At 36.1% G+C, this 26,184-nt stretch overlaps 4 protein-coding genes across 7 annotated transcripts; 3 read left to right on the plus strand and 1 right to left on the minus strand.

Moving 5' to 3' along the window:
* Nucleotides 1–274: 274 nt before the first annotated feature.
* On the plus strand, nucleotides 275–3,509 carry LOC130721294 (DNA-directed RNA polymerases II, IV and V subunit 8B-like). 2 transcript variants are annotated; one of them, XM_057572061.1, is made up of 5 exons: nucleotides 275–413; nucleotides 1,082–1,202; nucleotides 1,744–1,877; nucleotides 2,665–2,756; nucleotides 3,183–3,509. In XM_057572061.1, the coding sequence occupies exons 2-5, from the start codon at nucleotides 1,130–1,132 to the stop codon at nucleotides 3,298–3,300; spliced, it is 417 nt and encodes a 138-aa protein (XP_057428044.1). In that variant the 5' UTR covers nucleotides 275–413; nucleotides 1,082–1,129; the 3' UTR covers nucleotides 3,301–3,509. The 2 variants fall into 2 exon arrangements, with proteins under 2 accessions (XP_057428044.1, XP_057428043.1); XM_057572060.1 differs by having other exon boundaries at nucleotides 283–418.
* Nucleotides 3,510–5,732: 2,223 nt separating this feature from the next.
* On the plus strand, nucleotides 5,733–9,816 carry LOC130721418 (origin of replication complex subunit 2). Of its 3 annotated transcripts, none has more exons than XM_057572219.1 (7): nucleotides 5,733–5,890; nucleotides 6,668–6,847; nucleotides 6,947–7,053; nucleotides 7,387–7,519; nucleotides 7,713–8,007; nucleotides 8,901–9,125; nucleotides 9,314–9,816. In XM_057572219.1, exons 2-7 carry the CDS (start codon nucleotides 6,698–6,700, stop codon nucleotides 9,508–9,510), a joined length of 1,107 nt encoding a protein of 368 aa, XP_057428202.1. In that variant the 5' UTR covers nucleotides 5,733–5,890; nucleotides 6,668–6,697; the 3' UTR covers nucleotides 9,511–9,816. The 3 variants fall into 3 exon arrangements, with proteins under 3 accessions (XP_057428202.1, XP_057428203.1, XP_057428204.1); XM_057572220.1 differs by having other exon boundaries at nucleotides 5,746–5,890; nucleotides 6,673–6,847; XM_057572221.1 differs by having other exon boundaries at nucleotides 5,776–5,991.
* A 3,179-nt stretch (nucleotides 9,817–12,995) lies between these two features.
* On the plus strand, nucleotides 12,996–18,212 carry LOC130718867 (probable protein phosphatase 2C 12). Its single transcript, XM_057569495.1, has 10 exons — nucleotides 12,996–13,153; nucleotides 13,382–13,701; nucleotides 14,402–14,573; nucleotides 15,852–16,005; nucleotides 16,092–16,155; nucleotides 16,585–16,692; nucleotides 16,890–17,015; nucleotides 17,215–17,450; nucleotides 17,541–17,740; nucleotides 17,835–18,212. The coding sequence occupies exons 2-10, from the start codon at nucleotides 13,492–13,494 to the stop codon at nucleotides 17,858–17,860; spliced, it is 1,296 nt and encodes a 431-aa protein (XP_057425478.1). The 5' UTR covers nucleotides 12,996–13,153; nucleotides 13,382–13,491; the 3' UTR covers nucleotides 17,861–18,212.
* A 7,344-nt stretch (nucleotides 18,213–25,556) lies between these two features.
* On the minus strand, nucleotides 25,557–25,964 carry LOC130717530 (uncharacterized mitochondrial protein AtMg00810-like). The gene has a single exon (XM_057567776.1). It carries the CDS (start codon nucleotides 25,962–25,964, stop codon nucleotides 25,557–25,559), a length of 408 nt encoding a protein of 135 aa, XP_057423759.1.
* Nucleotides 25,965–26,184: the final 220 nt, after the last annotated feature.

A 26,184-nucleotide genomic window follows, 5' to 3' on the forward strand; every position in this document is an offset into this window, starting at 1 on the left:
TAATTATTTTATTTTGTTTTGATAAACTATTCGATCACCTTTCAGATGCCAACTATTCAGATTTGATGCCAACTATTCAAATTTGAAATTTAGTTAAAGTTTCTCTGCACATTCAGTCTGCGTAGCCAGCTGATTTACCCGAAACATTTTAAAAAAGTCAGACAAATTTTTTTTCAGGCAAATTGACTTCGTTATTTTTTATACTTTGCATAAATATTTTTAAAAAAAAGTTAGTATATAAATATTAAATAAGCACTCCTTATATATATTGGATAGGGGCAAAGTCAGGGTTTTTATTCGTGCAGCAAGACGTGAGTGAGCTTCAAAACGCACCCAAACCCTTTCCTTCACGTTCAGTCACAGCCACCACGTCGTGCTCCCTCGTCCCTCCGTGTTCTCTTCCTTCGCCACAGGTAAGGTAGGTGCTTCACTTCCTTTTCTCTGTTTCGTCACTCTTCTCAAATGCAAGATTATGTAGATTTCACTCTTTGCACACAAACTGTTTGAAAAAATGTTTGTCATGAATTATACCTTATGATTTCACTCTTCAAATATTCCCTGATTGAATTTTTCTCCTGAAATTATGTTGCTGGGTTTGTTATAAGCTAAAGACCTTTTCTATGTTGGTTTGAGGGAGTATGTTATAGCTTTTACAATTTTGTTCTTGTACTTTTCAGGGAGCAGCTACAGTTTTCACTGCTAGTGCCTTGTCTCACATATACCTTAGTATTGGGTTGAAATACCCCTTGTACTTATTAATATATTTTGGCTTTTCAAAAATAAAATAAAATGGGTAAACCTACTCAAGTAATAGAACAGCTTGTTTTAAGCCAAGATGGAAGGACCAAATAAAATAAAAATTAAGAAAGATGCATAGAAAGATGGACATGAATTTATATGTCAAGGGTTCTAGTTTTATTCTTTTAAATTGCACAATGATTTATAAGTAGCTTATTAGATTCATATTAGTTCAAATTTTGCACCTCAGTATTTCTGCATAAGGGTCCATTCTGAAATAAAATGAGGTATAAATAGTATGGTGCTCTTCCTCTAATTTCTTGTGTTTATTTTCTCTGCTCAGTCTGAGGCTGCTTTCTTCTGATCTGTGCACCAAATTTACTCTTGAAGGATGAGTGAGATTTTTTTTGATGACATTTTTAAGGTTGAGAATCTAGACCCAGATGGTAAAAAGTATGACAAAGGTATGTTCACCTCGTACTTATTGTACTAGAATTGTTGCAGATGGATGGATTATATGAATTGTCAGGCTTCATTTGTAGAGGAATTGTAACATATGATGTGAGTAAATCATATTATATATTGAGCAAAATTCAGTTAAGCAAATGGAGGAAAAATGAAGTTTTTCTTTTGCTCCAAGAGTGTGCACTTACTGATATAAGAATTATGAATCTATGAATAGTCTAGTATATGATTATAAAAACTATCACTACTTTGGATGCTAATATGGCAGTTCATTATAGAGATCGGCAATGAAATTGCATATAGTTTTAGCAATCAAGTGTTATACAATTTGCAATATTTTTACTCTTTTTCAGATGTTGTTTTGATAGATACTGAATCCATGTTGTTTTTTACATGCTTTGCAAACATTTAGTGATGTGGCCTAGTTATCCTGTGTTATATGTGTGCTTTCCTCCTGTTTACATTCTTCTGAAATTTGAATTAATTAAGTGTTTGTTTAGATGGCATGAGCTTTATAGTTTCATGACTATTTTCATGTAGTTTCTCGGATTGAAGCACGAAGTGAGAAGCGTGACATGTACATGCTTCTAGATGTAAATACAGAGATTTATCCTATGAAAGAAAATGAAAAATTCTTGATGGCTCTGTCTCCGTCACTTGTTTTGAATACTAAGGTAAACTGAATTCTCTTTTCACTTTCAATTTCGTGCTTTATAGTAGACAATATGAACTTAGTTGTCTTCTTTGCTCAAATAAGTTATTATCTAGATACTCCAACTCTAATATAGACTTCATTATCTACTTGATCATTCGTTGGTCTTTCCTAAAAGCCATGCTTTTAATCTCACATATGTAGAGCTGCTTTCTGCTGGTGCTAACATATCAGTTTCTCATTTGTTTTTGATAATTGGATCTTAAATTTGGCATAATTCCTACTGGAATGTAGATTTCCTAAATTTAGCAGAATGGACTGGTTCAGAATGACTAGGCACCGAGTTAAATGTATTCCATGCATTGAAATATAGAATTCCAATTTGCAGTTGACCATGCGGAGAAATATCCAAAAAATGACTGTTACCTAGTAAACTCGTTGGAAAATAAATAAAACCACTGTGGTCTCTTTAATTTGTTACTCCCAAATTGTCTGCCTGCAAATGCTTATATTTTGAAGCTGGAACTAATTATTCGAATGTCTGTAAAGGATCAACAAATTATAGATGGTTAAGGATTTTTTGATGTGATAACTGATAAGTAAGAAGTAATGAAAAATTTATCAGGCTGTTTTAAATTTTATGTAATAAACTACAATAAAATTTTTATGTTAAAGCGAGTTTATCACAGTTAGGATCATGTTAATTTTATGTTATGTACAACAAATATATCTGTAAAGTAGTTTTACTGATTTTAGCTGTCTTAGAAGTAGCAGATATTGCCTTAACACTGAATTGATTTCTTCTCCAGGATGGCTCAGTGCCAATTCACGAAAAGTTTGAATACATCATGCATGGAAGGCTATATAACATCACAAATGATGAAAAATCTCAGCATGAAGTGTATGTAAACATTTCCCATGTTGTTTTACTCTTTCTTTTCATTAGAATCACCATAGAATTTTGACTAGCATGTTCAGTGGTTTGCCATTAGGAATAATTTATGATAGGACCTTATAACATTGTAATCTATGGTGCTATAAGATAAGTTCAAATAAGCTCTTCCAAACGGGTCATGTAGCTTTTTGCTAAATGGGGTTGTATCTTAGTTAATACTATTATTGGATTGCTAGCAACCCAATATGGGAAACATTGGAGGATCCTCTGGGATGTAAGGATAGCCTATCTGCAATTTTTTATACATTCTTATTGTTGATATCAATGGGGTTTCTTCTGTTATTTAATTTTCTTTGAGGGAATACATGAATCTATTAGTTTTATTTTTGTTTATGAGATTGGTCAATTCTCTTAGTTTTTTTCTTGTTTCAGGGAGGTATATGCATCATTTGGTGGGCTTCAATTGATGCTGAGAGGACACGTTTCCCATTGTGTAAAGCTTGCAGTCGATCAGAAGTTGTTTTTGCTTATAAGGAAGATTGAAAGTTGAAACTACTGATGTTGGTGATGGCTGAGAAGATGAACATGCTAGCATTAAATATTGTTTATGATCTTGCATTGGTTCTTTAAAAATTTTGAGCAGAATGTATTTTGAAAGACTTGCATGTTCTCTCTATTATTTTCTGTATGAATTGGATGAAAGAATGAGCGGAATGTTTTTTTTTGTTATACTATTTAGATAAAATCATTGTTGTCAAACTTGGGAGTCAAGTTGTAGACTCGACGAGTTTGAGTTTACATAGCAAAATCGAGTTAACTAATTGGTAAGCACATTTTTTGCTTGACTTGAGCAAGCTCACATAGAATATTAAACATGAAGAGAATTGTGCATGCTGCCGCCGCTGTTCTTTGTGAGAAGCTCTCTACTGTCCTCCTCGCACCCTGCCAGTGAGTGACGTGAGTCTTGACTTGGTAATGGGGTGTTTTCTCTTGGCTAAAGTGCTGGATGTCTTGGCAGTGGTGGGGAAGAAACAAGGGAGAAGGAAGGCAATGGATGTAGATGGTCATGGTAGTGGTAGAATGGAACGTCTTTCATTCAAACACCACACAACTTCGAGCCCAATTAAAAAATCAACTACATACATCACACCTTCCACCTTTACCTTCTTTCTATGTCCAGCATGGTTTCAATTTATTTTTTTTCTGGAAAAACAACACACTCCGGCCACTTTTCACATCCACGATAGATGAAAATCAAATCTTGCATATTATACAAAGACCAGTGACATAATTTTTTTTTGGTCACATAAGGAATTAAAAACAAGAACAAGCAGAAAAGAAAGCTATCCTATTGCATCTTGAGCCAACGCGAGGACGAGAAATGACGGAGGCTGACTCCACACCCGACGCTGCGCGCCGCCCCTCGTTGCCTCTCTACCCAACAAATTTGCCGCTGTGTTGCGCTCCCTGGGAGTATGAGCTACCGTCACACGCCAGTAACATAATTAACTATACTTTATAAAATATTATAATATTTTTAATTATGATAATAACTTACTCTAAAATCTAATTGTGTAAGTAAATGATAACATGTTAATTAGTTAATTACATATCGTATTGACCTTTGAATGATAGATATTGTCTCGCCACTGGTTCTAAAAATGATTACAAAGTCTCTCCCAACTAATGTATTTCCGAATTTATATTCGTACTTTTAGAGCATCTCTAAATGCAAGGTTCTTAGTTCTTATTTTTTAGTTAAGAACTAAGAACTGAGTTCTTAACCATTAGAGAGGATGACGTGGAGCTCTTAGTTCTTAAAAATAAGAACTAGGTTCTTATATAAGATGTTTTACTTTTGAGTTCTTAGCATAAAAAGTTAAATTTTTCTCTCTCATTCATTTAATTTAAGTATTAAATTAGCATTTAAATTTAAATCAAGATTATATGAAAATAAAAAATATGAAAATAATGATATTGTAGGACCGGATGAATAGTGATAAGAACTAAGAACTCATGGTTGGAGCAAAATCTGCAAAGAGTTGCTTAAGCACATGTGGCAGTACGGGCCCACATGAATAGTGCTAAGAACTAAGAAATAAGAACTAGCATTGGAGATGCTTATTGTCTCTCCTACCGTCCCACACTAGGGGTGAACATGGGCCGGGTAGATCCAATGAACCCGTCCAATCCAATTAGATCCAATAGAAAAAATGCGGGTTGGATCGGGTAATCGGGTTAATCGGATGGATTTCACTACAACCCAACCAAGTTCGGATCGGATTTCGGATTCAGTTCAAATCCATCCAACCCAACCCAGAATCCATACATATAATAATAATTTTTTTTTATAACTTTACTCATACTTGGAGTGCTAGTGTTTGAGTGATGACTTTTTGAAACTTTGAGACTTAAGTATTTATAGTTATTTGTCATATTTGAACTTAGAGTATTTGTTTGTAGTTATTTGTTACATGTCTATATATATTATTTGGTATGTTGGAGACATCTAAGTTCTAAGTGTCATGACATGACATTTAGTGTTGTTTTTCACTTTTTAGGTACTATTTATGTTAGATTGTTTCATGTCATTTGGTAATGAAGTTTTATGTTTTCATAATATTTGGTTATATGTCATTTATGTGATATTATTTCATGCTATTCGGTATAACTTTTTGTGTCATTTTCATGCTATTTAGTATTATAACATATTTAGTATTTTTATAACTTTTTCTGAATTTATAATAATATTTGCAAGATTTTTTAATATTTCAGATATATTATTATGTTAATATAGTGACCCAATCAATCCATCCAACCCAATCCGAACTTCGTCGGGTTGGTTCGGATCGGGTCCGAAGAAGAAATTCGTGAAATCCAACCCAACCCAACCCAGACAATTTTAATCGGTTCGGATTTTATTTTGACCAAAATCCATCCAACCCAACCATGTGCACCTACTTTCTGTGGATTACGCGCTTAATCAGATAAGAAATGGCGGGAAAAACGTCTAGGGCAAAAGAGCAAGTGCATAGTAACACACAGAATCGTTCTCCTCTGCCGCTAGCCAACGCAGTCTCAACCGCCGCCGTCCGCCGCGCTCCTCCTCGCAGACGACGTCACCGTCGCACTTCATTCTGGTTGGTCGTGCTTTCTTCAGACTGTCTGTGTCTATTTTTCTTCTGGTTTTGAAATTCATCTGGGATGCTATTTGTCTGCTTCTAGCTTCTGGCTTAGATGGGTATGATTGCAGATTTTAGGTTTAGTTTTGAGGGGTGATGATGTCGCTATATTAATCAGCTTTTATTTCTTTTGCATTTGTTTTGAATCAAAATTGTAGGAATTGCACATCAACTTAGATCTAATTCCTCTGCTACTGGTTATAATGAATCAGATTGGAAACCCCTCATTACCTCCATGATTGATAAGAATGTGACTCTGTTTTTGTTTAGTCTTCAATTAATTAACAAGCTTAGGAACATTGGGGCACCTACTGATTTCATTGAAGATGTTGATCACTCATGTTTGTCACCAAGTGTTTTGTAGGACTAGCTAGTAGCATAATATCAAGAAAACATGTCGAATGCTCATTCACCTCAATAGAGGAACTATGCCATGAAATGTATGTCTTGATTCTTGACCATATGGTGACAGATTGACGGTAAACCAAGCATACCGATTGCTATTGAATAGAAATTATAATTGCTTCTAATTTTGAACACAAGTTGCTGCCTGACATAACTGGTATTGCCTCTTTGAACAAATTGCAAACCAATTGCTATTTTGGGTTTGAAAATGTTTGATGTTTTCGTTTAATTAGGTACTTGTGGGATGATCATTATTTTTGAATTAGGAGTATGGACTTGTTTAATTATGTTGAATTAAAATACTAATAATAATTTTGCATTTCATTTCAGTGCAGTTTACTTTTTCTCATAGACTGATCAATGGACAACAATGGCAATTGGGCGGAGGAAAAGGAGGAGGACGAGGAAGAGTACGAATTCTCAAGAAATTATTTCCTGGCGAAGGAATTGGCATCCTCGGTGAAGAAATCGAAACAAAAGATTACCGACATCAACGTTGTTGATGAACAGGTACCTATTGTAAATGCCCTGGTTGTTCTTGTTTGGTTCCCACTCCATTCTCTCAAATTTCCGCTTCTAGCTTTACCTTGGGTTTTCGTATGTGACTAGGAATTGAGGGAAGCTGCATTGCACATTCAACCCAAGCATGAAAATGAGATTGCCCTCTTAATGGATTCCTATAAAGCTATGTATCCTGAATGGCTTTTTGCGCTAAAGTATGCATCTGTTCCCATCCCCATCAACTTCTGTTATATTTATACTCCATGCATATTTGAAAGTTCTTCTACAATTGATTTATAAAGTCAAATTCAATTATGCGAAAAAATTTCTGTAACTAGCTTTTGAGTACTAAAATTTATTATGTTGAAAAAGAAGTTGATCCAAAAATGTTATCGTTCATTGTTGTGTCATAGCTAGACACACACACACACACACACACATATAACTTTGTTTGAGTAATGTTTTTTAAGGATATGCAGTTTTAAGTTTCTTAATCTTGGTAATATTGTATGAACTTAAATTTATTTTTGTTACATCATTGAGGTCAGGTGTGGTTTTGGTCTTCTAATGTATGGTTTTGGGTCTAAGAAGGCTATGATTGAAGATTTTGCTTCAAGGGCACTGGCTGAATATTCTGTAGTTGTCATTAATGGGTATCTTCAGACCATTAACTTAAAACAGGTTTGTTTCCCTCACTGATATCATACCTTCCCAAATAAGTACGTAATGATAACTCTTTTGAGGGGAAATTAAAGGCGCAAAAAGGAGATAAATAAAATTTTGTCGGAAGGGCGTTAAGTGTTCTGCCTGCGCTGTCAAGCTTGTTCTCATCATGCATAGCTGCTCACTAGTGTTTTTAGTTTTGATGTGTTAGGTTGTGGTAGCTTTAGCTGATCTTCTGTGTGATTACATGAAAACTAAACGGAGGGTTTCCACTCGGGACTTGCCCAAGAGTCAGCAGCCATACAATTCTCAATCCATGGATGATCTTCTTACATTTTTGGATGAAGTGGAATTAGAGGATGGTGATTGTTTTGTTTGTGTTGTCATTCACAATATTGATGGACCTGGGTTGAGGGACTATGAAACACAACAATATCTTGCTCGCCTGGCTGCTTGTACCCATATTCGTATTGTTGCATCTATTGACCATGTTAATGCCCCACTGTGTAAGTTTACTGAATACTGTCAGTCTGCCACATTTTCTAGTGCAGAATATATTATTCTTGTAAGTTGTTAGTGTAGTTAATATTGTCTTATTTCATTTCTAGTTATGCTTCAAACTTATGTATACTCGAATTATTTTTCCAAGGTTTGAATTGTTCTATTTTGAGTTTTTGAACTCTGAATAGAAGCTTTAATCTGTAATCTGTTATTAGTGTTTAATATCAGGTACTTTGTTATTAAGTTACTACAAAAAAATTTAAACGTCTTCACAAACATATTATTCAAATTTTTGTTTGATCCATGCTGCTTATTTATATTATTGGAGGTCTTCTAAGGCTCTGATCCTATCTTCTCTATGTTTAGCTGGGCAATAGGACTAAGTGTATACCTCTTCAGAAGTTTGTTTTGGTATCTGGACTTGCTGTATTTTTTATTTTCAGTTTGTGCTTTAAAGTTAGATGTAGGAGAAATGAATGAATAGATAAGGTGAGAAATGATTATACTGGGGAAAGTAGGAGTAGGCGAGTAGCACATACTGAAGTAAAGATGATAGAATGACATCTAAGCTGGTTTGGTCAGGTGAGATAAAGACCAATAGTGATAATAGTTGATCAAGTGGAAAATAGCCTTAATAGTTAGAGTAAGAAGATGAGAAACACTTCTAAATCCTAATATTACTATTGACTTGGATCTAAATGGTTGCTTCTAAGACTTGGTTTTGATAAAATATAATGATGTCATTTAATCTATGAAGCTGACTCAACTTAGAAGAAATGACTTTTTTGTTTGTTGACGTAGTAGGAAAAAAATGAAGGATGTGTGACTCTGATATTTTTATTTTTTATTTTTTTTGGTTGCCTCTGTCTTTCTTAACAGTTTCATCTTTTGTTGGCAGATTGGGACAAGAATATGGCTCATACACAGTTCAACTGGAGCTGGTATCATGTCCCTACTTTTTCTCCGTATAAGGTTGAAGGCATGTTTTATCCGATGATTCTCGCACATGGCAGTGCCAGCCAGACTGTCAAAACAGCTACAATAGTTTTGCAAAGTTTGACGCCCAATGCTCAGAGTGTATTCAAAGTCCTTGCTGAACATCAACTCTCTCATCCTGAAGAAGGCAAGTATCTATTATTTTAGTTGTATGTTGTTCTTTTCATATTTATACAACAACAACGAATCCTTTTCCATACAGCGCCATAAAACTTAATCATGTATTAAATTTAAAGATAGACTGTTTATCTCTAGATTTATCTGAATGATTTGGCTTATGCTTTTTGATTAGTAAAATGTTATTTTCTTTTTCAGGAATGCCCATCAGTGATCTTTACTCAGTCTGTCGAGAACGTTTCCTTGTTAGCAGTCAGGTTACTCTGAATTCTCATTTGACTGAATTTAAAGACCATGAGCTGGTCAAGATCAAGAGGCATACCGACGGCCAGGATTGCTTGTACATCCCTCTGGCTGCAGAAGCACTTCAGAAAGTTCTGCTAGAGATCAATTAGTACTGGGGCATTATGATTCAAAAGAAAGGGAACGAATAAGCAAATTAGTTCATACAGTGCCACACGCATTGCTTATTGTCTGAAGCTTGTTTCAGATGGGAGCATAATGTTTGTGTTTTCATCCTAGTTTTACAACAAAATTTTAAGTGAAAACATATACCCCTGACTGCTGCGAATACAACTCCAAAAAACATATTTGGATAAGCAAATTAGTTCATACAGTGCATTTTTCCAAAGTGGATGATAGACATGCATTACTTATTGTCTGAGGCTTGTATCTATTGGAGCCTAATGTTTGTGTTTTCATACTAGTTTTAAAACAATTTTAAGGGAAAACATACCCCTGCAGCGAATCCAACTCCAAAAACACATTTGGATTTTCTTCTGTAAAATCCTGCATTCACGCATTCAATCATTTTGATATGTCTAATCTTTGATTTGACGATTTACATTTCAAGTTGTAATAAAAAACTTGGAATGTGAGTCAACCGATCTTGATTGGACAATATAAATGCAAAATTCTTATGACTAGTGAATCCAAGTGGGATGGGCCAACATGTCTCGAGAGTAGAGACTAGAGACCAAGTATTTTTCAATCCAAGTCATATATAACGTGGGTGGGATGTAATCATTAATGAGGTTTTGACATGGTCGAAACAATACCCTGCATGGAAACTTAATCACTGTACTTTCGTGAAAAATAAGCATAACTAGATTGTAGTTTGAATAATAAAAGGAAGAAAAATATCACAACCATTGATTTTGGCTATGATGTCTCAAACTAGGGCAAGCAATGGGGTTTGTTGTGAGCTACTGAGCTGTACTGGATTACGCGTATTTGATGGCAACACTGACTTTAGAAGGTTGATGTTTACAGCTTGCAAAAACATGTACCATTCCAAGTCTGTCTGTCTGGCTTGACTAGTTGGTTGAGCATCTAATACGCCCAAAAGAAATAATAAAAAGGAATAATTTCATATCTTTGGGTCTACTCTCTTCATCTCATCCACGTCATAATGAGTTAGAGGTTAGCCACTCAAGTCTGATTAAGCAGAATGACACTTCCACAAATAATAATATCTTGTTTGAATCTATTTACTTTTTTTAAAACGAATTTTGGCGCTCGAAAGTAGGTCTGTCAAAAATAATTTCGGAATTATGAGTCAGTTTGGCTCAACCCACTTTTGGGTGGGTTAGAAAATATTAGCTCATATTTATGCGAGTTATATATTTTTTTTTCGACTGACCTAACTTAACAGGCTACACCAGTCAAAATGGGTTGAGCTAGCTCGTGAGGAAGGTTATTTTTATTTAAACTATTATTTGTTAGTTAATAAAAAACACTAAAATGATTTTTTAATATAATAATAACATCAATCAGATTTATCAATGAAAAACATTTTTTACACATTTATGATAGTTGAATATTATTTTTTTCCTCGCACTTTAGTAGCTTTTACATTTTATGAATTTTTGTTGATTTTGAATTTTTTTTGAATAAAAGTGAGCTTGCTCACCTAATCCACTAGCTCGATGTGGGTTGAGACAAAGTATAATTTTAGAGACTCACTAGAAAAGTGAGCTCGAGGCTTAGCCCCGTCATGTCACTGGAAAAAGAAAAGAAAAGTGAGCTAGTTCGGCTCAGCTCATTTTTCTTCTAACTCGGGGTGAACCAGCTCGAGCGAGTCGGAATGACTCACTTTTTATTTTGAAATTCAGGAATGACTTACTTTGATAGGCCTAAACTTGAAAGTTATTCATATAAGCATCTCAAGAGAATTGTTTTTAGCTTTATAATCAATTATAAAAGGATTTTTCAAATATGTACTAAATGATTAAGATTTCGCCTTTCATCATGTTACTAGAGAGGATTTAGTCATTTAGGTTTCTATTATACATACTTGACTTTAAAAATGTAGCAAAATTTACTTTAACACTCTTTTATTGATTAGCTGAAATTTAAGTGAGATACACTAAAAATATGACCTCACTTTCAATTTAATGTTTTCTATATGAATTTTAATTAATTAATAAGAAATTGTTGAAATTTTTTGTTAAAGGGAGAGTTGCTAGCCGTGACTTTTTTGATCGGTAGCAGTTTGGTTGACATTGTATACTTAGCCGTCACTCGCCTGCATGTGTTGATGACTACTCCAGCCCAATTCATTGTTCATTCAATGAATTGATCAAACTCTCAGTCAATACTTTATTACAAATACACAGAAAGTTTAGTGCAAAGACTTGGTCATATGCGACATAATCATGTTGGATATCACATGAAAGAAAAGAGAAGACATATATCATAGTGAATGGAGTAATTACATAGTATCTTGTTATTTTAATCTTGTTGACTTATTAATACAATTACTATTTTTCTCTATTAAGATGGTGTCTTGCACAAACACTCTGTCCAAGTGGATTGTGGTATGGGTTTTGTAGTTGACAACTTTCTACAACTGGGTCCTTCACTGCCTTAATTGGCGCCAATTGGATCATAAAAACACGTTTTGAAGCAATTTCTTTCTCTAGTTGGGAGATGATGCTGAGTCAATCAACTCAAGATCTAGATAAACTCAACATCAATTTTGACGAAAGCAGATGTTTATGCATTTTCACCAGAATCCAATATTTTTCTATTTGAAGTAATTTGATAAATTAATATCTTGAAGAAATTCTGGATTTAATTTGTAGGCACTAATAGTATAATGTTTTTTTGCATATACATCAAATGGCATCTCTTTTCTATTTTTAAATTAAATTTAATTATAACATGAAAAATTAATGTATTCTAACTAGATAATCATGTAATTTTTTTACATTATCAGTGTCTAGTAGTTAAACTCGAATTATAGCTTAACTGGTAAGAGTTGAATGACATAAGAGTTTAAGAAATGAAGGTTCATAAATTGATTCATGAAGAGTGTAACTTTTCTTTCCAATGTAAAAAAAAATTTGTTTTCATTTAAATATGGAGTCCATAATATTTCTAATTTTCATAGAATTCAAAATAAAGCAATACTTCTATTTAAAAAATAAAGAAATAAGAAGAATTTTATTTAGGTTAAAAATATCCCTTATTTCAAACCTAAAATCATGCAATTATTACAAGGAATAATTAAAAAAGGTAAACACAGAACCAAATAACAACGATGATTTATGTACCAGAATTAAAATAATCATCATAGCTTTTTTTTTTGGTACATTGCAAAAATAAATTGTACCCGCCACGAATCGATACATAGACCTCCCCTATCTAACTCATATGTTTTCCGCTCTATCCTACCGGGACCATAGCTTTCTTTTATAAAAGAAAAATAAATAATACAAATAATCATAGACAGCAACATGTAATTATTGGAGTCAATTTTTAATTGGTCGCGCCGCAACGTGAAGACATATCAAAGAGACATTGACATTAACACCAAAACGCAGCGTTTTGGCCACGTCATTCATCCAATTTTTTTTTGTTCTGCAAAAAAAAGGTTCATTTGTTGTGTGCTTTGAGTTTGTTCTCCATTTCTATCAACAATGGAATATTTCCAGAACGCCACGATCTGCATTTCTCGATCGCGCGCCACACCATTTCCACTTCCACTTTCTCGCGCGTGAACCTCAATCGCCGCCGTTCACTTCCTCTTCTTCTGTAAACAAACCTCTCCCTCTCATTTCAATGTTTCGCAATTTGCAAATTCCTCTCTCATTCTCGTATTTCTCTGAATTGAATTGTTGATGAATTTTTTTGTTAGGTATCGTTTTGTGTGCATTACGATCTCGCGTTGATTGGATTTGGAATTGGAATGAAAATATGTGAAGATTTTATTCGATTTTTTCATTAATTAATGCGTGTTTTTTCATTTATTTCCTTATTTAGGATTTGATTATACATCACTGTAATGGAGGATTGAAAACCGCATTCATCAGCATCAGCATCCAAATCGTGTTTGATTCGGCGGAATTTGAGGGTGGCGGCGTCGTGAAGCAATGTCTACCACCACCAGGAATGAGCAGCACCACCAGACGGTTCCTCTTTCGGTGTTGCTGAAGCGTGAATTGGCGAGTGAGAGGATTGAGAAGCCTGAGATTGTTCATGGTCAAGCGGGGCAGAGTAAGAAAGGGGAGGATTTCACGCTGCTCAAGGCCGAGTGCCAGAGGATGGTCGGTGATGGAGTCTCTACGTATTCCGTTTTTGGGGTATGCTTGTTTCTTTTCTCACGCCCTTATTCAATCACATTGCTTTTCATGTAATTAACTTTCTAGGGGTTCGAACTTGTGTTTTCACCCTTACCCTTATCAGAGAGTATAGTTTGCGTACCACTAGACCAACACCTTGTTGGATGCTTTTGATGTATTTAATTTTACATATTGTCATTCTTTGACATGGTATCATGAATATGTGAAAAAAGGGGGGAACTATCTCATTGCACTGATTGGAAATGCAGATTTACTTAGACTCCAATGTCTTATTTTTATGCTTATATTTGATGTGCTTGACTTTTAGTTGGTAGATGAGTGGCTATGTTTGTTTATGCTTGATTTCCATTAAAAGCTAATGGAACATAATGCTCCCTTTCAACTTTTCCCTCTTGGAAAGTGGACAGTTAAACCAACCATATACAGAGTTTTGATGTCGCCATGAACATGGGGAACTTTATATTACTGACTTAATTCCTCAGTTTATGTGAACAGTTGCCCTCAGCTTTGGTTTATTTACTTGTTCTGGTTTTGTTCTTATGTTTGTGCTCATTTTAGTTGGACCGTGAGAAGGTTATCCGATTTTAGCCCCATTTATGCTGTGTTATTATGAATTGATGCCCCTTTGTTCTCTTTCTAGTTTCTGGCTTTTCTTTTTGCATTTTCCCTAGTTTCATTTTCTGATGTAGAAGTTTTACAGCTATTTGACGGACACAATGGATCTGCTGCTGCTATTTATACTAAGGAGAATCTGCTAAATAATGTTTTAGGCGCCATTCCTTCAGATCTTAACCGAGATGAGTGGATAGCAGCATTGCCTAGAGCTATGGTTGCAGGCTTTGTAAAAACTGATAAAGATTTTCAAGAGAAAGGTATGAATAGTTTATTCCTTTTGGTGTTTTCTTTGTCCTCTGTTAATTGTTTGTACTTTGTAGAGGAAGCAAATTCATGTGCAGCAACTGGAATCCTCATGTCATGCAAAGTGTTTGTAATTATTTCCAGTTATTGATGCCATATTTCATTCTTGGCTTCTCATTAAAAGGAAAAAGAAAAGCTTTTTGCAGATATATATGCTAAATGGGCTTACCATATTTTGAAACCTTGGTATTATTTGTTGTATTTTTAACGTCTTTGAAGGTTTTCTACACTTCTACTAGGCCTGCTTGAAAGAAACGCTCCCATAATCTTGCCTCTTGCCATAATTATTGTGATTTTTAAAGACTTTGATTGTAAATGTTCATGGGTGAGAAAACTGCTTTACAAAGTGGGGAGGATGGTTTTTGGTATAACCGTTCATGCAATGCTTTTGAAAGCTGATATTGCAACTGGTTGGATTAGGTTGGATTTCTTTGCTTGTTATCTGGACATGAATCTTGCATGTTTCGGGCACCAGCTTAACTAGCTTTAACAATTTGATATTGCTTTGGCTAGAGTATGCACATTAAATTTTTTCATATTTCAAACAAAAGTTTTCTATCTTAAAATCCTCTGGCAGATTAATAAGCAATTCATGTAGGTCAATACTTCTTTGAATAAAGCTAGATAAATTTGTAGCACCTTAATGTTTGTTATGTGGTTTCCCGTTTTAGGAATTTTCATAAAGTTTGCTTAGGTTCATCTGAGATTCTAGAGATGAACATAGTCGATTCAATTGTTGCTTTTGCAGAACTTGTCTTAGATTTTAAAGGGGTTTCCCTTCCCCTCGTAGGGCAATTAAGTTGGTCTTGGCAGTAAAATTTTAGTAGTGCAACTTTTGGTGAAGCAAAATTGTCTACTGCATAGTGCACAGTGACTGTAAACTGTATAATATTATTTACTTGTATGATAGTATAGTTGGCACTGGATCTAAATTGTGATCTGTAATCCTGTGATGTGGCTGCAATATCTCGACTGCGATGGATTTCACTGTTGCATTGATCTGCATTAAACCCCAATAGCTACAGTCACAGTGAGACTTTGACCACAACACCATAGCAACCACAATTTAAATTCACATGCTAGGTATTGTCATATTAGACTAATATTGGAGTATGGTTGATGACGAAGATCAATTCGTAATGGAAGTTATTAAGATGGTCTACTGAGCTTGTGATGGATAGCTTTTATACTTCTAAATTAATGTTTTTAATTTTTTTTATTTGTCATTACAGCACAAAAATCAGGAACAACTGTCACCTTTGTGATTATAGAAGGATGGGTTGTAACAGTTGCGTCAGTTGGTGATTCTCGTTGCGTACTTGAATCTTCTGATGGTGGAATTTATTACTTGTCAGCAGATCATAGGCTAGAAACAAATGAAGAGGAGTAAGTTGTAAATTGAATTTTTTATAACAAATGCTTGGATTTGCTTTGTTATAAACAGCCTAATCCTTCTCTTTTACTTCTATTAGGAGGATGCGCATCACCTCAAGTGGGGGTGAGGTTGGTCGGCTAAATACTGGGGGAGGTGCAGAGGTACATATCCCTTTTAATTTGATTGCTTTTAATCCAAATTACTTACTCCATGACAAGCTTTAACACCCACCCTGCTCCACACACCACCAAAAAGAAAGAGGAGGACTTGTTGTTCATTTATCTGAAACCGCTAGTGATACTTTATTTTTGGTACACAATGCTTGCCTCATTAAATCACATATTCAGAATTAATTCGGAAATAAACTAGGAGAATCATACCATGGAAAACTTGGTAGCAGGTGTGCACTTGTTGATTTACATATATGATGATATGACCATATGAAATTAACAATACAATACTCATTGCATTTCATTAAAACTTGTATAATCTTTGAGAAAGCTTTTGTTTACATTGTCATTATCTCTTTAGAAGAAATTTGCATGAGTTGATAATACTAAAATGCCTAACTAGATTATTAATTTTTTTAGGTTGGTCCTTTGAGATGTTGGCCTGGTGGATTGTGTCTTTCAAGATCTATTGGAGATATGGATATTGGTGAATTTGTTGTCCCTGTACCGCATGTAAAGCAAGTGAAGGTTTGTCACTACTCAATCTACACATAAAGTGGTGTTGGTTTATGTAAATAAGTTAATTTTCAATTGCACCCTTCACTCTCAGTTCCCGGGTTTATATAATTCCTTTCTCTTAATTAACCTTATGTGTGCTTTTCTTTCTTTTTTAAGAATAGCTTAATTTCTTTGTTTTTCATACCTATTGATGTCTGTTTATTCAGCTGTCCACTGCTGGAGGCCGGCTTGTTATCTGCAGTGATGGTGTTTGGGATTCTTTACCTGCAGAAGTGGCCCTTGATTGTTGTCGGGGCATGTCAGCCGAGGCTGCTGCACCACATATTGTTAAAGTGAGATTAATATACAAATTTCAAACCATTTTGTGAATTTTGTTTACTAAGCCTGTTTTGATGCTGGGTGTAATAGTAATTCTGACTTCAACATCATAAGATACCTTGTTTGCATTATTTTCTCCTGATTACTTAGTCATTTAGTGGTATGAATTATGTGTTCCTATCCCTTTATTCCCCTGTCTCTTTCTATCTTCAGGAAGCTTTACAAGCAAAGGGACTTAGAGATGATACTACTTGCATCGTCGTTGATATATTACCTCAGGAGAAGCCACCTGTATCTGTGCCACTACAAAAGAAGCCAGTAAAAGTAATGCTCAAGTCCATGTTTCGTAAAAAGTCTTCTGAATCATCTTCTTATATGGACAAAGAATACTTAGAGCCAGATGTAGTAGTGGAACTGCATGAGGAAGGATCTGCTATGCTTTCAGAGAGGTTTAGTTTTGTAATAGCCCTTGTCAAAGTTAGCACGCAGATTCTTTCTAATTTTCTCTTAACAATAACACATGTCTGTCTAAAATGCAGGTTAGATACTAAATATCCACTCTGCAACATGTTCAAGTTGTTCATGTGTGCAGTATGTCAAGTAGAGATAAAACCGGGAGAGGGTATTTCGATACACGAGGGCTTGCCCAACGTGAGAAAATTGCGTCCCTGGGATGGACCTTTCCTTTGTTCAAGTTGCCAAGAGAAGAAAGAAGCCATGGAGGGGAAAAGACAATCAGGTTTTTTTATGATTCTTTTATTTCTGTTCATCCTCCTTGAGATATATACCTGTCCTTAATTTAACTCACTATTTGAACCATTTTTTTATTTCAGATAGACTTAGCAGTGGAAGTGAATGATCTCTCATGTATATTTGCATTTTGAGAGTGATAGAAATTGTTCATATGATGGGAAGTTTGAACTTCCAAGCAACAGCGACTCCCTTCTATTATCACAGGGGCTTTATATCGTTCTAATTTGGAATTCCACTTGAAAATACATATCAAAATCAATAGCAGCTCTTGAAGATTTTTGACATGGAGGTATGGAATACCAGGATTGTGAAAGGTTTTTGTGTTAAAAGTGGTAGTGCACAACAGGAAGTGGAGGCAATTCATTCTTTTTTCATGTTTCTTTCTCTGGGATCCTTTTATTTTGTATATGGGTCCTTTGTAATCACACTAGACTTTTGATGAAAGTGGTCTTTGTTAATTACAATGTCATAGGGGGTTTAATTAGAATTCATAGATCAATCCTACGGTAGGATAGATGTGTGTATCTTGGAATGATTTATTCTTTTAGCATATGATTTTGATAATTCCTTTTACCATACAAACATTAGTATTTTTTGTAATAGTTGTATTAGGTGGAATTTTCACTGACTTTCTTCACCTTACTAAAAAACAAAGTAAATTTCTATTCTTTCATGTTACATCATCTTGAGTGTTATTCTTCTATGTAGGAGGTGGTTAGCTTTTACAAGCGTTTGTAGGTAGCTCTTTTTTATTAGATTGGATTGCCCAAGCCAAGTTAACTGTACAAATTAAAGTATAAAACCAATTAAATTAGTTTAGATTAACTCAGTTACTTATTTCATTTCACATTTAACTCAAACCAAATTAATTATTCTTTTTAATAAAAAGAATTAATTATAATTATAATTGGTCATGTGCCACTTTTTTTCGTTTATAGTGCTTTAATCTTTTTGTCCAGTCTTAACAAATGATTTTGTTTCACATGCACAAAAAAACAGTTAGTTCTACATGTTTTTTGAGTAACATGGAGGGGCAAAGCCTTAGAAAGGCGAAAGCACTACAATGTAAGATCACCAAGAGAGTCTAAAGCCTAAGTAGTGTTCTTAAACAACAAACTATGACACTGTTAAAGGGAAGTGCAAAACATGGAGCCCAAATCCAAGTGTATCAACACTCCTAAGCCGAATTGTTTGCTACGACATTCGCTTCACAAGGAATGAGGCGAAACCTCACCTCTAATTGTGGAGGAACTGCATGATGGATGTACTAAACTAACTTCAAGTAGGGACTAACAAGGATACCACCATCAGCCACACTTGACTCAATAGCTCAAACTGAGTCATTCTCAATGATCACTCTCGGCAAGACATGTGACACCTTAAAGTACTATGATGTAATTGCAATTATTAATCAATCTTCACATAACTCTAATACAAGTTGGTCATTGATTACCGAATTTACAAATCAACAAAAACCTCCTTTTTTTTTATAATCTTTTTAACCATTCACTTAAATCTAGGGAGGATCCCGCGACTCCAAACACTAGAGATTGCTGGACCTGGCACCCTCATGAGTCAGGCATGTACTCTGTGGCTGCAGGATATGATTGGCTTCGTACTAGGGAGGAAGAGGACCTTAATACAGAGGAGTGGCACTAGGTGTGGAAGATAAAGGCGCTGGAAAAGATTCGTGTGTTTATTTAGCTTCTTCTGCACAATGGTATTCAAGTTAATGATAAACGGTTTGCTTGTCATTTGGCGCAATCCCCTGCGTGTCCTCGGTGCTCACATCCTATTGAGGATAGGTTACATTGCTTGAGGGATTGCCCTCACTCCATGGAAGTGTGGCGGCGACTTAATGCTTTGGCTTGGCCAAATTTTTATGCGCAGGACATTCGAAACTGGGTGCAGGTGCTAGCTAGAGGTCGAGCAACTACACTCTTTTTGGCTGGCCTCTGGGGTCTATGGCGGTGGCGCAATGAAATGGTGCTCGGTGATAGGAAATGGACGGTGGATTTTGTGGTCTAGTGGATCCGGGGAGAGGAGCGTATTTATCATAACCTCCTTGGTGCAGGAACTGACTCTCTCCTTGGGATGTCGCAGGTGGCAAAATGGCTCCCTGACCCTCCTCCTTGGGCTTCTGCTCGCTGACAGTAGATGGTGCGTTCAGTCACACTCACAACAGGATGGGAATCGGAGGGGTGATCCGTGATAGCACAACAACCTGGAAATTGGGCTTCTATGCTGGTGCAGTCTGAGGGGACCCCATGATTGCGGTCTTGCGGAGATTCGAGCTATGGCGGTTGGTTTGCAGCTTGCATGGGCCATGAACATTCACTCACTATACTGTGAGACTGATTGCAAAGAGCTCGTGAAAGCTCTTCAGGACAGGAATTATGGATACCATGTTCATGCCTCTGAACTCCAAGCGATCCATTTGCTCCTCAATAGGCAGTGGAAAGTCAGGCTCCGGTTTATTCTGCGAGAGGCGAATGGTCCAGCGGATTGCCTTGCGGGTGAAGGTGCTCGTTTGCATTGTGCTCTCATGGAATTCATGGACCCGCCTAGTGTGGTTGTGCCCTTCTTGGCTAGGGATTATTTAGCGCTTTAGTTTTATAATTTTCCCATGTACCAAAAAATAAAATCTAGGGAGGATCACTCTATTTAAGTATTATATCTAAGGATGAAAATTAAACTGAACCACCATGGGTTAGTTTTGAACTAAAACCTTATCATACACATGAGGATGAAAGGCCTTATCATCAGGGGCGGATCCACAGCAAGCTCAGGAGGTTCAGATGAACCCCCTGAAAAAAAAAATCCGACTTACCCCCCTATAAGTTTTTTTTGAACCCCCTGAGATTTTAAATTTGCACCCTAGATCCCAACTTCTCTCTCTCACACACCCATCACAAAACGCAGCAAAGCAAATATAGAAGAAACATGGTGAACGACACATGAGCATGAGAATAGGAAGAAGACAGCAACAAAGCAAATGTAGAAAAAAATGGTTGTGCGGCGCAGGGGCGGACCCACGTTAGACTCAGGGGGTTCAGATGAACCCCCTGAAAATGAAAAAATTCTCACTTACCCCCCTGTATAATATTTTTTTTGAACCCCCTGAAATTTTAATTTGCACCCAAGACACTCTCTTTCTCTCTCACGCACTCAGTACCCTCAGTCCTCACTCCTCTCCCTCTTTCTCTCACTACCTAGGTCAAGCACACACACAAGCACCAGTGCACCACCACGACATCACGCCACCAAGAATGGGATCGATGTTGGTAGCCTCGCCTCCGTCGCGGTTGCGAATGCTTCGTGTTGAAGCTGGTTGTAAACAATGGGGAAAAGCTCAAAGCATGGGTTGATTACGAGGCTGGTTTGAAAACGTTGGAGGTTCGTTTGAGCACATTGGGTGAACCCAGGTCTTCAGATCCAATCGTTTCTCACCGCATTGATCTGTTCAACGTCTGGAACCGCAAATCTGTGTTCGTGGGTATGATTCTTCACCTATTTTAATTTTGATTGATTTTTTTTCCCATTAATTTTGATGGATTCTTCACCTGTTTTGTGGGTGTGTTGTGATCTGATATGAATTTTTGTGCTGGTTGGGGGAATGGGGATGGAGCTGGTTTCGCTGTTTGCCAGTGTTTTTTGGTTGGAGCTTTTCTGATTTTTGCTACTGTTTTTAGCTTTCATGGGATTTTGGTTATGGAGGGTATGATAAATAAACAAACAATGGTCTTGTGTGGCTGGTTAGGAAGCGCTTTTGGGATTTTGGTTAATTTTCACGGATACTTTGTTTATGTTGTTCTTGGCTGGTTAGGAAGTGCTTTCTGTCATGGGCAAAAGGAGTGTGGGTGCTGTCATGGTCTTGGGTTTAAAGTAAGGCATAAGTTGGCAATGTGGTGCCAGTGGTGGGCAATGTTGGAATTGATTTCGTAAATTTAGCTTCCTTGCTGTCATGAAAATACCATGCGTGGTAGAAAGCTTTTGGATATGGCATCTAGGCAAGTGGAGGGTTTGATATCTATTTAGACAAGGGTGGGCTTTTGAGGACATTAGAGGCACAACGTCACTTTTGTACTTGTTTTTGGTTCTTAGAATTGAATTTTTGTAGGCAGGGGACATGGTATTGGGATATTTGTATTATTTTTTCTCCTCCCATTTTATATTGAATAAACAAAAAGAAAAAAATGAACCTTCACTTCCTTTAGCTAGTTATGGATTTGAAGCCTCTATGAATTGTATCATTTTCTGCACTTTGTCCATCACAGCTTTGTCATATTGTTTGTATAGTCTTGCAAATGTAAGATATAAGAGAATTGATCTATGAATTGTATCATTGTCTGCACTTTGTCCATGAATTGTATCCTTGTCTGCACTTTGTCCATCACAGGATGTTTTTTCTCCACCCTGCAGATGTAACCCTGCAGATGTAAGGTATGAGAGAATTGATGTGTCTATTGAGAAGCATACAAAAGATGATGAAAATTAGAGGCATAGGTTATGTGATTTGTGATTTTTTAGATGATGTTGTTGTTGTTGTTGTGTATCTATATGATGTGTAAAATTCTTTTGTAGGAGATTATGATTAGATATTGTAGATTTACTGTAACCAATCATGTAAAATATTTGAACATCTTGTTTTGGGAGCCACTTTGATTATAATCTTGTTTATCAATTTTTGCACTTGAAAATTTTGTAATCTCAGATGATGCTTAGCTTAAGTGTCGTGTACTTGTGTTACCATATATTGCTACTTTTCCCCCCTTCAACAAGAGTTAAACTGCTGATTTAACCCATGCGGCCATGCCTTGCTTTTTGTTTTTCTCTTTCTTTTGTATAAATCTCACTATTTACTATTTTTATCCATGTGTTCATTTGAAAAATTTGAAACCCCTGACCCCGGGTCCTGGATCCGCCACTGGTGCGGCGCATGAGCATGAGAATAGGAAAGAAGACAACTTAAAAAGTAGGGTTTCTTGGTTAATTGGGTCAAGGCCCTTATAGATCCACACAAGTAAATGAATATCACAACCTGTTGTGGAAAAAAAATAACCTTTGGTTAGATGCTGATGTACGCAAGTTACCTCGAGATTTTATGTAAAAAATAAAAACCACGTTTTTCATTTAGCTGTGCGATTTGGCTGCACTTGGACCTTAGGTCCCTTAAAAGCTCTTTTTAATATAATAGTTGACCAAAAGCATACATGAAATGGTGTTTTTTAATATTATTAAGCTATGAATACAAAGTTGCAAAGTAAAAATTACAATAAGTGAAATTATTCATATAATATAAGTTAATAAGGGAATAAAATAGTATATGCATATTTGTTAAAACTAATTTTGTTATAATTTTTAATTTATTTTAAACTAAGTATTTATATTTGTTTCAAAAAAAAGTATTTATATCCATACAAAAAACTAAGTATTTTTTTAAAAAAAATGTGTCAACCGAGTCAAGTGGTTCAACCAGTGATCCATTGGTCAGATCAATGACTCATTGACCCAGTGCCCTGACTTAGTCGATCACCGGGCTGAGTTTAATAACATTGCGTCAGACAGACTAACTCTCATTCTCTCACGATACACGCACAAGCACTCTCACCTAGGTCTGGCCGTCATCAACTCACGCACGCCCGCACGGGAATGGCGCACCACCACCGACCACCACCACGCCGCATCACCATTGTCCACCACCAGACCAGTCCAGCCGTGCCTCTGGCTCTGCGGCTCTACCCTAGGTATGGATGATTTCCCTAAATGAATAAATTAATTTCCTTTCTCTTCTCCTTTCTCAAGCTTGATTTCCCTAAATTGATTTCCTCAAATGTCATAATTTCATTCAAATGATGCTTCTAACATGATTGTTACCCAACCTGAGAACACAACTCCATCAAAATCATTATGCAAAAGATTTAAGGTTTGTTCACTATCCTTACCTAAAGTCCAAACTGAGTGTGATGTACAATGAGAGACTACAAATGCTTAATTGACATTTTTATTGGAAAAACTGAAGTGTTTATATCACAAAAAGAAGGCTCATGTAACTGAATAGCTATCTATGATCTACCTTTGGAGGCTCTCTTAAAGTACAGAGCAGGCTGCAGCTATTGTGTTTGTGCACTCCCTTAGAGATGGTCCCTGGCTGTGTTTTTGTCTAGCTACTGTTGGTTTTGTACAACCCTTTAATTGTAGTTTTTTTAGGGGTTTTAGCTTGTCGCGTAGAGGACAACTAAGATTTGTATAATTTCTGATGTATAAACATATTACAATTGTTTTTAATTATATTTTTATCGATGTCCTCATTTGAAAAATTTGAACCCCTGACCCCGGGGTCCTGGATCCGCCACTGCTTATCATACCATGGGTTATCTTTGGTTAACAATGTGATGATTAATCTATTTTTAAAGTACAATAGATAGATGTGTATACTTTATGTGAAGAAGTTCTTTTGCTTCCAGCATAGAATTTTCATATCAGTGTCTCTAGCAGAAAGAGAGTGGATAGGGTTCTTGTGGATCTTGCACACCAAATTATGATTTGGCTAACGTCACCGAAGCACAGCAAAGCTATTTTTACGAGACTAAAACGCAAACGTCTCAAAACTAAAAACTAAAATGTTTAACTCTTATTATCCCCTCCTACCCCTTTAAAAGCGTTACTTATTGGGTTGATGTATATTTAGGATTAAGATTCACGCTGATAGTTCCTAACAGAAATATAGAAATCGGTATCTTTTTTTGGGTTTATTAAATGTCTTCCGGTCACACATCATTATGACATTTAATGAATTCCATCTATATTTGTGTTAGGCTTCATCTTGATGAGTCTTTGTTTTTTATATAAGTTGATTCATCCTGATAAACGTATAACCATCTTTGCTTTTTTATCCTGAGACTAGTGTGTTTTAGTCTTCCTAAACCTTACTTTGTTGCGCACTTGTGACTGTAGCCTATTTGTAGTGCAAGATCCACAAGCACTATGTTCACTCTTGCAGATTTGTTAAGGAGGAGGCAGGGTATTGTGGTGGTGGATGTTGGAAAGATAATAAGTGTTTGTCTTTGATTTAATTGTAAGTCTTGTTAACTGAAAGATAACAAGTGTAGAGCTATTACTTAGCTTATTAGTTTAAAACTTGTTAACTACGTGTAACAGATTTGTTAATCCTCTTTTAGGCTAGTTAGCTTTTTATCAGTTATTCAGTTAAGGCTTTCATTCTATCACAAGCTTCATTCTTTTATGTTAGTCTCTTATGTCTAGATTGCTATGCGTGTAACAGATTTGTTAATCCTCACTTATTTGTTCTGCGACCTGTATGTTTGCTAGAATTCTGGTGACTGGCAGCAACAAATATTGGGTCTATTGTGCCACTCGTACTTACATTGGTTAATATAGCTATAGTAGAGAATTGGGTCTGTTGATGAGATTTATCTTTTTTGCTGTTTTAATCTGCTCTACTAGCTGCAAAAATTTAACCTGAGAATCTTGATTTAACATCTAATCAAAATGAAAAAAATGAGCTATAGTTTACTGGTTCATTTGTGCATATCACAATGGCATTTACTTTTGTTTTGTGCAGGAAAAAAGGAGCTGGTTAAGAGGCCAGTTAAAGGGGTTCTCATACTAATTTTGTGAGTGGTCTACTAATCCTAAGTTGTGCCTGGAAGGTGTTGGTTGAATTGGGGGTGGGAGAGGTACAAGAATTATACAAGTGAAGAACTGGGTTGTGAGTCAATGCTACAACACCCATGTTGTCACATAAAGGGAACCTGAAGTTCCTGTAAAAGAGATTGTATTCACAACAATTCAGCAGAGGTATTTGCCAAGCTCCTGTATTCTACCTCTGTGCTGGACCTAGCAACTAAGGTTTGCTTCTTAGAGCTCCAAGAGACAAGATTAGGTCTAAAGAACACACAAAGATTAGGTCCAAAAAACACACAAGACCCTGAAGTTGACCTTCTATCATCAGGATCTGAGCCCCAATCTGCATCACAAAAGGCCAGTAATGGGACTGGAGAAGTTAAGGAACATGGTTTTAGATGCAGGCCATGATGAATGGTGGCCTTGAGATATCTAAGTATGCGCTTAACAGCCTTCCAATGATCCTCCAAAGGCTGGCTTAGAAACTGGCATACTTTATTCACTGCAAAGCTGATTTCAGGCCTGGTTAGAGTAGCATATTGGAGGGCCCCTACAATTGACATGTATAGCGTGGGATCAGCAAAGTAATCTGACCCATACTTGCTTAACTTCTGCACCACCAATCATAGGAGTAGAGATACCCTTAGCTTCACTCATATATGCTCTTTCAAGTAAATCATGGATATATTTGGTTTGAGTCAAGAGTAAGGATCTGTCCCGCAAATGATGGACTTGGACTCCAAGAAAATAATCAAGCTTACCCAACTCCTTCAAAGAAAACTC

Source organism: Lotus japonicus, chromosome 5 (assembly GCF_012489685.1).
Source record: "Lotus japonicus ecotype B-129 chromosome 5, LjGifu_v1.2".
NCBI classification, from domain to species: domain Eukaryota; kingdom Viridiplantae; phylum Streptophyta; class Magnoliopsida; order Fabales; family Fabaceae; genus Lotus; species Lotus japonicus.

Excerpts from the sequence above, each read along its gene's own strand:
- LOC130721418 (XM_057572219.1), top strand. The coding sequence starts at position 6,698 with ATGGACAACAATGGCAATTGGGCGGAGGAAAAGGAGGAGGACGAGGAA. Across the intron at positions 7,054-7,386 it reads GAATGGCTTTTTGCGCTAAA|GTGTGGTTTTGGTCTTCTAA; the intron begins GTATGCATCTGT and ends CATTGAGGTCAG. Across the intron at positions 7,520-7,712 it reads AGACCATTAACTTAAAACAG|GTTGTGGTAGCTTTAGCTGA; the intron begins GTTTGTTTCCCT and ends TTGATGTGTTAG.
- LOC130721294 (XM_057572061.1), top strand. The coding sequence starts at position 1,130 with ATGAGTGAGATTTTTTTTGATGACATTTTTAAGGTTGAGAATCTAGAC. Across the intron at positions 1,203-1,743 it reads TGGTAAAAAGTATGACAAAG|TTTCTCGGATTGAAGCACGA; the intron begins GTATGTTCACCT and ends ATTTTCATGTAG. Across the intron at positions 2,757-3,182 it reads GAAAAATCTCAGCATGAAGT|GGAGGTATATGCATCATTTG; the intron begins GTATGTAAACAT and ends TTCTTGTTTCAG.
- LOC130717530 (XM_057567776.1), bottom strand. The coding sequence starts at position 25,964 with ATGTCAATTGTAGGGGCCCTCCAATATGCTACTCTAACCAGGCCTGAA.
- LOC130718867 (XM_057569495.1), top strand. The coding sequence starts at position 13,492 with ATGTCTACCACCACCAGGAATGAGCAGCACCACCAGACGGTTCCTCTT. Across the intron at positions 13,702-14,401 it reads CTACGTATTCCGTTTTTGGG|CTATTTGACGGACACAATGG; the intron begins GTATGCTTGTTT and ends GAAGTTTTACAG. Across the intron at positions 17,741-17,834 it reads GGAGGGGAAAAGACAATCAG|ATAGACTTAGCAGTGGAAGT; the intron begins GTTTTTTTATGA and ends TTTTTATTTCAG.